This window comes from Ambystoma mexicanum, chromosome 5q, assembly GCF_040938575.1.
Source record: "Ambystoma mexicanum isolate Mex_15411 chromosome 5q, UKY_AmexF1_1, whole genome shotgun sequence".
Lineage (NCBI taxonomy): Eukaryota > Metazoa > Chordata > Amphibia > Caudata > Ambystomatidae > Ambystoma > Ambystoma mexicanum.
This window is the reverse complement of record NC_090933.1, coordinates 352,941,477-352,955,869: the sequence shown is the minus strand read 5'-3', so window position 1 is coordinate 352,955,869 and position 14,393 is coordinate 352,941,477. Positions and strand designations below refer to the sequence as shown.

The following is a 14,393-nucleotide window of genomic DNA, read 5'->3' as shown; positions in this document are numbered from 1 at the left end:
TAAGAGGAAGATTAGCGAGGTGCCCCCTTCAAAAAAAGAGGAAAAGTATTTTATTGAAGTACCTTCTTCGGGAATTAACTGCCCACTTTTGAATTTAAAACATCTGAAGAAATGTATCTCGGCAGTTCATTTCATAAAGGAAATTCTCAAACAATTCCCTATTTGGTCCAAGAGTGTTCATGACGGCAAAGGATCTGTAGGAAACCAACCATTACTTAGAGAGCCATGGTAGGGTGACATTTTCAGAAGAAGGCCTAGCCATTTAAGTTCAAGAAAGCGGCGAGAATCTTTACTAACGTTGTGGCCCTAATGATCGGTCAGTTCCATCTGGGAGATATACTACTCCACCCGCACACACAGACTGGCCTATTAAATCTCCATAAACTGAGCCCCGAGAATACATTGCGTAAGTTTTTTCAAACACCTGGCTCTTTTGATAACTCACAGAAAATCCCATCTACACAGAGCCAGATTTCCTACTGAAACCAGTCCTTCAAGAGCTTCATAATCTCACAGCCCAGCTTTAATACGTAATTATCCACCAGCAGGCATCAGACAGAGATTGTCTCTGAGTACACTGGGGTAGGGCAGCAACAGTGTTTCGGGTTCAGTGGAATCCAGACAATTGAATTCCGAATGCCTGAACCTAGTCCCCACAAATGGCAAATAAAGACTACAAAGGTGTTTTTGTCAGATAACCTAGAGACAGGTAGATCACTGGAACGTTCAGAACCGCAGATAATAACCAATCTGCAAGTATCAGAGTTTGAGGTGCGACCTGCAATGTCTGTCTTCTCTATCTGAAGAGACATTCAGGTTGTTCATCAAGCCATCATGGCGTTTTCCAGCTCCTTAAGGTATTTAGAGGTTTTGATCCCCACGTATCACATGGTCAAGTCCCAATCCGTTGTTTTAGACCAGATTCTATCTTGGAATGAGCTGAATGTGTTATCCCTTTCGGTGATGCACATTGGTGGTTTGAAGAATCGAGTGGGTGACAGCCTAATCCCAGGACTTCGGTCTTTCACAAAGGGACATTTTTGAGGAGTATGGAAATCGTCAGATGGATCTATTTGCATACAAGCATAATGTCCCCATTTGCTTTAATAACCAAAGTATCTCAGAAATTTGGAAGGATTGGCAATAATCATTCTGGTGGTTCTCTTTTGGAGCAGCAGACCTTGGCTCCAAAGCCGTCCACAGCTTTGTCTGGTTAAGGATCTATTTGTTTTTACTGCGCTCGTCAACTTCACTCTGTTGTCGATCTGGAAGATGTGCCCACTTAAACAGTCTGCCTGACAAGTGGAAGGCAAGGCTTATATAGATTAGTTTAATCAATGGAAGCAGTTCAGTGATCCACAAAACCTACTGTGAGTAGGTGGGGCTGCACACCACTGGGTCTCTTCTCAGCAATGATGCCTGTCTAAATCACTACACCAGATAAAGCACAATATTTATGAACTAACTGGGCAAAGCATTAGCAGATGCCTCACTAAAGGTCTAATGCCTGGGCCTTAAAGTTGCTAGACCTTGTTGCAAAATGTAGCTCCCAGGTTGATACAAGGTCTTACTCTTCGTTATTCTTGTTGCATGTTTATAGTCCTCACTTGGAAAAACTCCTCGATGTTGAAGGCCCTTCGGGGTCCCTCTGTTGAAAGCCTTGTTCTTTGAAACCATTTCTTTCTTTTGCTGGTTGGGGGATTTAGAAGTCAGAGTTGTCGTTTTCACTAACGTGATGAAGGTGATGAAAAAGGAGTCTAAACGTTAACGCTAAGATTATGTTGGTTGATGTGCATTACACTTAAGTCTCCTCCCTTGTCTACGTACCATGGCACTCCAGCCCTGCTTGGAGGTTTGGGTAGTGATAAAGGTTACCTTCAGGGTGTCCTTCTGTGGTCATGACTTTCATATTGGTCTAGACAGAAAGGGGATGTATTGAGGGTAAGGAACAGTGGAGTTTGAGTAAACATTTGAATATGGTTTGAGATGATGTAGGAAGAGACCCCAGTGCGGTGAATAAAGTGACTAGGCAGAAGTTCTGATGTAATTTTAGCATTGAAATTCAATGCAGGCTCTGAATGCTTTAAAAGGGTTTGCTGTTATTAAATGCCTTATACCCTTTTGAAATGGGGTCACTAAATCAAAGTTCGGTCCCACTGATGAAAATGTCAGCTATTTAATATTGCATGCATCAAGCTCTCATGAGTAGCAGAGCGATTCAAAGAAAAAATGTTACTGTACCAGGAGCACTCGAAAATGACCAGTTATACATCAATGTGTATGGGTATGTGGGGTCTGGTTGAAACCTGGTTACATACAATAGTATGTGGGGGCATCATGACAATACTAGACAACATACTGAACATTTTATTTAAGTTATAAATCTACAAAGTGGGGAGGAAATGGCTTGTCTTAAGGAAAGCCATTGATTCACAGTGAGGGAGATGCAGGAAGGCTAAAATCGTGGATTATAAAGCCTCTGTAGTTCCCTCATGTTATACGCTCTAGAAGTGTTCGCATGGAAATGGGTGCTCTGGGCAGGTTGGAGGGTAAAATATTACGTTCTATGTTAAACCTAGCACCGTCCACTCTGGTACATGCCATTAGATTAGAATTAGGAGTTCTCTCCCTGGCTGTGACATGGTCATTGGCTTCTACTGGCCATGATAACATTTGAGCTGGGAGGATCCCACTCCCTGCTCACACTTAAACTCCTGCATGCACAGCGAAATTCCAAGAGTAATTGGTTCTCCAATCTGGATACTCAGGTTAGGCAGTATTTGGAAGACATATGGGTGACCCCCTTGCCCTACGACTTGCCAGGAGTACAATATAGCCATTATCCCAGCCAAAGCAAAAGCCCATGATACAGAACTTGCACAGAGTCACCTTAATTCATTGAGGAAGTTCCGGGAATATACACAGCAGGCCTTTATGGTGGGGAGCCCTAAATCATATTTAATAAAAAGATGATGCCCGCTCTAAATCGTATTTAATAAAAAGACGATGCCCGGGCTTGATAAGATTCATACTCTCAGTTAGGCTCCAGACAATTCGGGTATTGGAAAACATAGGAGCTTGGTTGGGGATGCCACAAGACACTAGGCTTTGTAGATTGTGTGGGAAAGACATTGAATCTGCCAGACATATTTTAACTCCGTGTCAAGAATTAGTAATGTTTTATGATCTAGCATATGTAAAATATCTGAATTACATCTCTCACCATTTCTGGAGTATTCTATTTGGGGCAGAGGCATTAGTCACTACTGCTGCTGCAATGCACATCTCGGAAATAGCTAATGGGAAACTTCTTAAAAGATCTGGATAGTAGAGTAACAATAATAGAACATGGAGGTGGAACTAGAATTTCCTGTTGCTAGTTATAGATGTAGTGCTAAGCTTGTTTTAAATAAAGTTTGATGATGTTTATTATCCTTGATGGTCTTAATGTGCACTAGATGATCTGGTGTGTTTTACTGTAACTGAATGTTACGTTTTCAGTGTGTGTATTCAAAAATGTGTATTATGTAACAGTGTGAAAAGGTTGCTTTGCATTCAAATGCTCTTTAAATTTAATTTAAAAAAATAAATAAATCTACATTGCACATATTCAGGAATTTAGCACAGAGAGATACAGTAATTTCCAAAGAATCCAATAATTTGTAGGTCAAGTGTGCAACCCAGTCTCTGGGGCCCAAAGTGAGCAAGTTAACTTCTAAACATCTCCTTGCACCATCACACTTTCAGAACATCATCTTCTATCTCACAGAGCTCGTTTGAACACCTTGGCAGAAATGGTTGCTCTTTGAAATGCTTCGTGCTTCGAGGTTTTTGGATATTGGGCAAGAAATTGTGGTAGGGCAGAGCAAAGTCTGACTAGACACAGTGGATAAGGTTGTCAGAAACTATGCTTTTATTGTGCACAAAGAATGGGTTGGATAGAATCTCTACAGAAACTATCATGGTTCTCTAGAAACGAAAATATGATCTCTAAGAAAAACTGTGTCAACGAAGATCTAAAATTAAGTGAGGTTTCCAGTGTAGGTGGTTCACACCATATGTATTAAAAACCATAAAGTTACAAACGCCTAATTTTAAAGTCCGGCCCCAACTGGGACGCCCTATTCTGTAAAACAATGTTCAAATGGATTGACCAAAGACAAGTTCAACTTAACATGAATAAGTCCTTAGCCTCCTAGCTGCCCCACGCTAATAGCACAAAGGTCCCAATGATGGCCAACTGAAGAGTTCACACAACCTATATTTAAGAGTGTGTCCCTATCTGATTAAGATAAATGCAATCTAATAGTTCCTTGGAAGGCTCCTTCGGGAGCTACTCACAGACTTCATAATCAGCCTCTCTGTTATCTATGTCAGGATGCAGGACCCCTGGCGGGAAACTTATTTTACTTGGGCTGCTTTGTTGCCTATTCAAAATAGATTTTTCCCCTTGTCCACTAGTCAGGCTCACAACAAGCTTCTCTTAGGCTGCTCGTTCTTGGATTCTTACAAACACTTTTCTCTTGGGATTTCACTTTATGTTTCACAACCAGTCCCGCCGGGACTTATTCTTTCACTTAGGTTTCATAACTGGCCCTCCCAGGAAATTTGCTTTCCATGATTCACATTAGGTCTCTTCTGGACCGTAACTTTATCAAGTCTTCACAGCAGACCCCTCCTGAACTGTTTTTTTCATCAGGATTCCCAACAGGTCCTCCCTTGGACCTTTGACTTTCTCAGCCTCCTAACACGTTAATAGGTATGTTGTCCCCTATATTTAAGGTCCTTACTAGCCAGTTATTGCTTAGTCACCCTACTGCCATTGTGCTTGTTTCTAGGCTCTTCCCAGATGTCGCCAGTGGTGAGCCTTACAACCCGTCTAACCAATTCCTCCAGGTCCAGGAGGTGCTTGGAAGTACTGTTTGGTACAATCCTCTCTTCAGGGTCTCCAGGTACCACCTGCTTATGGAAAGGGTTTCCAACTGATAATGGTTTAAGGAGACCCTCCATTCAAGTACTAGTTGCCTTAAGTTATCTTCTACGATCCCTCCTTCGCCCAGACAGATTTCTGCTCCTCTGTGTCCATTTGTATCAAGAGAGAAAAATACGACACACCTGTCTGCATCTGGATTCTCCCTAACTCCCTGGCTGGACATTCCTGCTTATTTTATTCATCTGAGTTCTGGGAGGTTTTTTTGACACGCTTTCCAGTTGTCTATGTTCCTCATCTGTCTAAATCCCCTACTTGGGATTGGTCGGTTTGGTTTTAAATCTTAATTGTCCGTATTAACCTCTGATTAGCCCAGGTTTTGCATTTGCCCACCACCTGATATAGTAACGGTCAGATGAATTAGGAATACAAGGCTGACGGGCATCAAAGCCTTTAGGCGCCATCTTGAATTGTATCCGGTCACTTGGGTACGATTCACAGTCTCCCTGCTGATCCCTTGTCTGCAGACTACCCCCCAGCAGGCTGTGGGAGTACGCGTAAGTTGTCAGATCGATCTGGGAGTCTGCATTGCATGTGTAAAATTTGATAGCCTCCAAACGGCTGCAAAAGTTCCAGTCTGATTCTGAAAGTTCTGTACTGCTTTACACTACTGCAGTTCCACACCGGGAGGAGGCTGTAGTCAGTCCTGGGGACTCTGTTACTCTGAGACCATATTTTGAATCGTGGATTCAATGCCCTCTACGATATGGCCCTTCAGATATTTTCCAGGGTTATGGAACATTGCTCTCAGTTCAGGAGTTGGGCGAACCCCTGATCACTTATTATATGAAAGGCTTTAGCCTGAGGGTTTTCCTCAGGATAGGCTCTACCATCTCTCATGGGGATAAGCAAGCTAGCGGGATACCTCCTCAATTAGCCCTGGTAGGCACATCAGGTAGCAGCTGGAACAACCCAATGACTCATAGTTCCGTTCCGCCACATAGAAAAATTGGGAGTTCAGACAATTTAGCACACTGTGGTCCAGCAGAGAAAAAGGAAATTCTACTGATGAGAATAGTGAGCAAAAACCAAATCGATATTAGGCACAATAAGCAGTTTGAAGATGAATGGGCGCACTTCCCTACCATTAAACACACTTTGTCCAATCATTCCTAGTGCCTCAAGGGCACTACTATGGCAGCAGTGGCTCTATAGAAGTTATAATACAACCAAGGTCAACAGAAATGGTCTTCTTCACAGAGGTGCACCAGAAGATCACCCCCCCCCCCCAGATGTCAGCAAATGGATCCACTAGGAACCATTTTTAACTGGCCTACTGGACATTTCAGCAAGGACAGCACAGGGTCTAAAACAGGAACTACATACACCAGAGAGAGGTTTTTGTCCTGTTAGGAAAAAGCAGGTCTGTGTGGCACTATTAGGGACTTACAGTTGTGTCAAGATTTACAAAGTGCCCTTTCTCATTCCTTCATTCAACTGAAAGGTTTTGCCTGATTATTCCAGGAAGGCAAGGGATCAATAAAACTCCAAGAGGTATGAGAAGTTTAACCTAATGCAGGACCCCTCTTCAGTAGGAATCTTCAAAACCCTCTGCTGCACCCCTAGAATCACCCAACTCAAAGGGAAGTCTTTAGGTATCGGCTCGAAGTCAAGTCTCTAGTTTTACCATATAATGAACAAGGTTTCCTACAACACACTGGTGAACAGCCGATGCGACAAAGAACAGTGGCTAGAAATGTTTGCTCATCATGTTCTTGTCTCAGTACTGGGATGGCCATGCTGGTATGAAAACCAAGCTAAAATGGCAAAGCAATAGAACATGAGATGACAAACAGCTCTAGAACTACACAGAACTACAACTGTGCTCCTGCATCTGTGATCAAAGATCAGGAAAGGAGGTTGGCAACAGTGTCCGTGTAAGTGGAAACCAGGGTTTTCCAGTCACCACTACCTGGAGGTTAGTCACTGGTACCAAAGAAACAAACTGCACTAAAAGTTCCCTCAGAGGTCTCATGCTGTTTCAGCGCATCATAGCTTTGCTTGCTTCTTGAAACAGACCAATCTCTAAAACTACAAATCTAATACAGAGACACTTTGATTGGTAAATCTATCCACCCAATGAAAAGTCTCTGCAATGCCATTCCGTTGGCATGCCCCAATAAATATTAGCTGGGAAACCAAGGGGGTTTGGGCTGTTCTATGGCTCAATAGTCCGTTTTGAGCATGTACATCCAAAATAACCGAATAAGACTGGGACTCAATACTGGGTAACACAAAAGTCAAGTTAAAAAAAAAATACACTATTGTTTCTTTACTGAGTTTCAGTGAGAAGTGTTAAAAGTCGATTAAAAAAATCATAGACCTATAATAGTTTGCAAACAGTTCAAGGGGAATGTGGGTAAACACATCAGCGGTTCACCAAATTCACCGCCAGAAAAATACTGCCCTTCAAAGGGGCTCGCTCAACTGTCCCACACGCTCCTGAAACCCCACGTGTGAACGCCACACCTCTACTTCTTTGGGCCATTGAGACAGTGCATGTTTGGCTGCCAGGCAATAGGCCCCAGATGTAGAGAGGGCTACTTATCAAACATGGTCACTTCACATGACACAAACAGCCATTTTGGCTCTGACCAATATAGAGTGGGCAAGCAGCAGTGGGGATGTTTGGCCAAGGTTTGGTCATGAAGACTCCACGGTACTTCCCTAAGTTACATGCGACAAACTGTTGCCTATCTTAATTCCTTCAAATGCAGAGTTCCGACAACCCAACAGTTCTGCCAATAAAAAAGAATGGTTAAAACAAAAATAAAGCACTGTAGCGAGTCTAACCCATTGCTGGAACAGAAGACATTTTCACTCAAAATATCTACAGATACAACAATATTTCCTTTGCAGCAGGGTTCAGTGTATCCCTTCTAACAAAACGCCTGTCACCGGATTGACGCCCTACCAAATCCAATGCAGGGGTGAAGACAGACAGGTCAGCTTTCTATGTCCAGTGTTCTCTCTGCACAATCAGGTAGTGGATCGGGCACCACAGAGAACAGGTAAGAAGAGCAGGGGGCTTGGTTATGGAGCAGGCTAAGTAGTGGGCGCGGAGCATGTTGGCGGTTCCCACATTGAGAGAGGCAAATGTGAATGGGGGTGCAGGAGGGAATATGGTGCATATGGACAACTGGGGAAGGGTTAGGGAAGGGACTAGGGGTTGCTGTGCAGGTGGGAGGGTGTTTTCAGGGCAGGCAACGGGTTATATGCATAGTGAAACTCGCTATGAGTTGAGGAGCTTAGGAGGGTTGGGAAGGGACATTTGTAGATTGAAAGTAGGGGTTTTGGCGCACGAGGCAGAGGCATTCAGTGGGTAGGATTCGGCAGGAGGACAAATTCAGTAGGGAGTCAGCGGAACAACAGAGATCATACAGCATATTACACGTTAAAACAACATCAATATTGGACCTTCTATTTATGCGCTGTTCCAGTGAAGCGGACATGATAAATTTCTCTATCAAACTGGCCAGAGCCCCTGACTGGCCCTGACTTCACATACTTACAAGAGATCTCGAGCTCTGCCTGGACGGTGGCAGGAACTGTCGCACATTTGTAGGAGTTTCCTTTTCAATGGAGTGCCGTCGCTGCGGGGGAAGCCGTCTCTCTGGCTGGGGAGTGGATGATATGGGCAGGAACTTTGGAGGCACTGAAAGATGTATTTGAGAGATAAGCATTACTATACGGCCCAAGCCCAATCACTTAGCGAATGCTTTTGGTGGATCTGGTAGTACTGATGGAATAAGCAGAGTACAATGACAAATACCGGTCTATAGCACCAAAATGTTATGAGCTTGTATTGTAGGCGGGACAATTACATATTCAAGCCTTCAAAACGAGATTTGCAGATGCATAAAAGCAACAAGACCAGTACTGTCACACCATTAAAGGTATCTGATTAATTCCACTACTACTTTTGAAGATCCTTGGAGGCAAACCTGCAGCTAGCTACAAGGTCTAAGTGGATAACTGGGGTGCACACACTCTCATAACTCTGTCTTTTGATACCTATGGAATAAATGCTTTCAGAAAACCCAAAAAGTAAACAGAAATGCTGTTCATAATGTATAGCAATACGGATGATTTATGTACAACTGGTCACAGGGACAAAGGCAGCTATTGTAATACTGTTGATTAAACTGAATCAGATGGATACACACAAGTTAATTGTGTCGCTAAAAAGTAAAGAGGCTAGAGTTTGAGAGATTTGTTTTGTGTATTTATTTTAGAGATATATCCCAGAAGATATTACTCTTTCAGTTATATTGGGAATCCTGACTGGTGGCTCCCAGATCCTGAAGAAGGTCGGATGAATAGCGGACCCAGTAGCGTTCTTGCTCGACCGAAACATATGTAGATCTGAGAGAAAGGAATTATAGCTACTCTTTGAACAACACGTTTATTAAGATACAATAAGAACAATACGGACATCGATGGGATTGTCTTATGTTCATATGTGATTATTTAGGTTTCACTTTCTGTGAAAGAGATAAGATATTTTTATATTTTTGGTATGTCTGAAAGTATGGAAGAGGAGAGACTGATGTCCAAGAATTTATGTTGTATAAATATGTTTTGAACAAAGAATATTGAAATTGTATGTGAAAATAAAATATTTTTCTATTGTTAAAACGGTTTTGCAATTTTGAAAGTACTGTAGCCTCATTCATATCTAGGTCCATTGCTTATTTTTTATATATTTTACCTGGAGGACCTACGGTATTTGCAGGTAGCCTATTTATCTTAAACTGAACCTATACATGGGGTTCCATATCCAAGGTGAGTACATCCACTCAGGAGCTGAATTTGAAACCGATCCACCCTTGTGTTCCACACCAAGCCCTCTAGTTCATGCTCTTGCAGGGGGCAGATGTGTCCACAGCAACCCCAGCAAACATTCAAGGGTCCATGCCATCCCCCACAACCATTGGAGGTACACAGCAAAGCACCCCACCACTTAAATGTAATGCAAATACCTAATTAAGCCTGTAACATGATGGGAGCCCACAGAGGGCCCCCTTCATCACACACCCTGCTACTGGGTGATGGTGTCTTTTTCAATGAGGTTCTCGACAGGAAACCATGGAGAAAGCGGCAATGCAGAGTATGGTGCACCACCAACAAACTCACTGGGCACACAGATGTTGGAACACCGCTCCAATTGGTGCGAGGAGACCAGGTCACAGGAGGATAACGCTGTGGTGCTAGAATGAATAAATATAGGAATAGTGGTAGAACAGATGGCACAAGCGAGTTGCTTTTCTAAGAAAACTGCACTTTATGGGAGGAGGTTGGACAGAGCAGATGGTACTCAGCAACCTTGCCAGACTGACTGCAACTGCAGTCACTATGTGTGCAAGAAGCATGCAGATACTGGACCTTGGAGGCCTAAGAATGGGACAAGGCTGGGAGAGTCAGTAAACCTAACTAACTTCAAATAAATAGGTCTTTTCAAACCGAAGCCACTATAAAAAACATGAGCTAATGTCTAAAGCCTTGAAGGAAATGCATGGCATTTACGTGTTTTTTTTTTTAGTAGTGTCCCAAACCCTCCCGCTCACCCCCCCCGCACTCCCAGACCCCTGCCTAGTGTTTAGTCTGCTGCAGTTTCCCCCCTTTTCTCCCTTCCTTGATATCTCAAGCCCAGAATAAGTCATGATTAAAATATTGTTTCATTTAGCAACTTTTTTTTATTCCCGATCAAATATATTTTTCTCTTATTTATATAACCTTGTGCCACCTACTTAAATCAAAAATAATTCAAATACAAAATAGAGAAAAGGATATTCTGCTTACAAGCACAACAGGTGCGATGCTCTGGGGTTCCCCTTGCTACGTCTAAGAATGGTCTAATATATTGCAAAGCTTACCAGCTTGGTGCAGTCGGCTAGAACTTCCCTATAGTGTGCATGAACAGAGTAAGGTGCAGTCGCAGTCGGAAGGTAGCTCATGCACATTGATTTTTCTAAGCCAGACCTGTCACCACTGATGATTCTCAGAATGTAGAAAGCTGGTTAGGGTGTCTCTTAAAAGCAGTAAACCCTGCCAGAAGTTCTTTCAAATTGGACAGTGATTCTCCAATTTATTAAAGGTATTGGGTGGAGAAAACACCAAATATCACTTTAATGCTTCGTTTGAAGTCAATTATATTTCTCCAACGCACTGGGGAAACTTGGATTCAACATTGGGCACTACTTTACAGCGGCGGATTGTATTTGATTTAGTTGCACGCAACTTTTCAAATCATTGTTACAAAAATACAATCACAATTTACTATATTACATCGAAAAACAATCATAAAATCAAACCTTAGCTAGGTTACATATTCTTCAAATCAATACATTTTAAAATTCAGTCGCAACCACTCAGCAGTTAATTACTTAACACGATAACCCAAAGTCATATACCATCAACACAAAAGAAGCCAAACCAGCCAAACAACAACAGTAAAGTATTAGATAAAACACACATATCGCCCCGACTAATCTATCCTCTACCATTAGTCGTAACACATGCTACTATTTACATTTCTTTTACACGTGGTAATATTATTCGTAAAAATTGAACTAGCGCTATCTGTACCCTCACACGCATATTTGAAAACAGCATTTGCCATATTTGATCACTCTCCAGATCTGTGTTGATCAAAAACACATTATTAAAATATCTCGCTCGCACTCCATTTACAGCGCTACATTCGACCACCAGATGTTTTATTGTTTCACTTTGTTGTCCTCACTCATGTCCACCACAACTGATTTCGATCATCCGGACCACCTTGTGGAAAAATATAATTCCAAAATGGCCATCTTATTGGATTCAGTAGCCCCTATGAAATTAAAAAGTATAAGAAAATCTAACCACAAACAAAAATGGTTCTTACCACAGTTAACTATACTGAAGGCCACTAAGCGACGAGCAGAGCGCGCTTGGCGCAAAGACCAAAATTTGGCAAACAGAGTTATCTGGAAAACCCATGCCAAAACATACAAAGACGCCATTGCGGAAGCAAAGCGGACTTATTACAATGATCAAATAGCTTCAGCTGATAATGACACCAAGGAACTTTTTCGCCTTTTTAGGTCCTGGGAAAAACCGGAAGTTTTAAATCACTCAATTATCCCCACTAAAGAGGACTGTGTTAGAACACAAAAAGCCTTCTCTGATAAACTTACATGCGCCCAAGATAAAATTCGGAGGCAATTACCTCAACAAACCCTTGAGATAAACTCTACTTTAACTCAAGAGGTCAATTTTAACCATATGATCAATCACACTGAACCACAAGAAGAGGAGCAAAAATCAATGGATACTGGTTTTAAATTCTCTGAAATCACATTGGCAGAGATTGAAAACATCATGAGAGTTATGAATCCTACCAGTTGTCCAGGAGACTTGATTCCATCGAAAATCATATTAGATCATCAAAACATCTTTGCACCATTTATGTGCAGATTTGTAAACGCCTCTTTCAGGCATTGTACAGTTCCACAAGCCATTAAATCAGTGGCTGTTACCCCCCTTCTAAAAAAAGCTGGCTTGGATCCTAAAGATGCTGCTAACTATCGTCCAATTACCAACACTCTTTTCTTTCTGAAACTGGTAGATAAGGTTGCTACCTCTCAACTTCAATCATATATTGAAAACACGGGAAGGTTGCACGAGAGGCAATCGGGTTTCCGCCGCTTCCATGGCACAGAGAGCGCCTTGGTCGATCTCCAGACGCAGATGCTATCACTAATTGAGAAAGGCAGATTAGGCCTGTTAATATTACTTGATCTCAGTGCTGCTTTTGATCTTTTAGATCATAAGATTCTACTACACAGACTGTGGGATACCGGCGGCTTGGCCATTGAAACTGTTAACTGGGTGAGATCTTTTTTAGAGAGTAGAAGTTCCAGGGTGCATTGGGGCGAGGCCTTCTCGGAAGTAGAGACTATCCTTTGTGGCGTTCCACAAGGAGCTTGTCTGTCGCCCTTGCTCTTTAACATTTATATTGCCCCTCTATGCAGAGAACTGGAGAAGTTGGGCTATTTTTTCACCAACTATGCAGATGACTTCCAGTTGTCAATGGAACTTTCAGGTGACCATCAAGCAGACCAACTCAAATTAAATAAGTTATACAGTGTAATAAAAGACTGGATGACCACAAACTGGCTATGCCTAAATGCAGGAAAGACGGAACTAATGATCTACGGGCCCAATAAACCGAGAGAGGGACTAGCTAAGGCTTTCACTGGCTTTCAGGTTGATGATAGCTTTATTGAAGTTGTTGGCAAGGTAAAAACATTAGGTGTTTACATGGAGGCTTCCTTGGATGCAGGCGCACACGTGGATGCTATAGTAAAAAATACCCAATATCATCTACGAGTATTGAGGCAGGTCGCCCCTCTTATCTCTGAAAACAACCGAGCCAAACTGGTCAGAGCCGTTATCTTGCCACGACTTGACTATTGTAATGCTCTGTTGGGGGGGGGTAGTAGAGAAGACGTACAGCAATTGCAGAAAATCCAAAATGCCTCTGTACGTATAATATACGGTATGAAGAGGCATGAACCCACCTCTAACGCGAGAAGGGAGCTACATTGGCTCCCAGTATCAGCCAGGATTTCCTTTAAATTATTGACGTTAGGTCATAAATGCATCTATGGAACAGTCCCTAATTATTTGAAGGACAAAATCATGATATATCAACCGACAAGAAATCTGCGCTCTACAATGACTCTAAGTCTGCAGGTGCCAAGGACTATGAAAGCGCGTGGAAATGGACGTTCTTTCCCGGTGCTCATGGCTAAGGCCTGGAATAATCTACCGTCAGGGCTCTGTACAGAGAGCAATCACCTGGCTTTCCGGAAACTCTTGAAGACAGAACTTTTCATCTAACCTACATCTTCGGTTGTCCTCACTGACCTCTCTGCTTGTGATGCCTCAGGGCTTGTAGCGCTATAGAAATTTAATAACATAACATAACATAACATAACGTAAAGATAAACAGTATCTACAGTATCTACAATAGTTTCGATCACTTGGCAACAGTTTCCATTTACAGAGGACCTCACGCGTGCTCCATAAATTGAGTCTGAACCGGACCTTAGGTGGCGGGCATTTCAATAAATATGGCTTGTTTATAAAGATCATTTCCATGCACTGTTTCAGCCAAATTATAGGTAAAAATCATGCCTGTATGAGAAGGCAGTGGAGGGAGTGATATGCTGTATGCAATGCTGGAAAAAGTTAACAAAGTTAACTAAAATAACTTAATCTACTTTTTGGGGTTGCTGTTCTGGCGTGTGTCAGGCCGAGGGTGGAGTTGTACAGTCCCATGGTATAGTCACAGGTTATGTTATGTTATGTGCCTGCTTATTACGCGCCGTTAGCCCGCAGGCATAAGGACGCG

General features: G+C 42.4%; 1 protein-coding gene across 5 annotated transcripts in view; it reads right to left on the bottom strand.

Annotated features, from left to right (window-relative positions):
- The window catches only part of SPIRE1 (spire type actin nucleation factor 1), an 871,368-nt gene that overhangs the window by 106,525 nt on the left and 750,450 nt on the right, over positions 1–14,393 (bottom strand). For all 5 annotated transcript variants that reach the window (XM_069620832.1, XM_069620833.1, XM_069620834.1 and 2 more), the window contains one exon: positions 8,503–8,645. In XM_069620832.1, the coding sequence (XP_069476933.1) occupies positions 8,503–8,645 (143 nt within the window). The remainder of the gene's footprint in view (positions 1–8,502; positions 8,646–14,393) is intronic.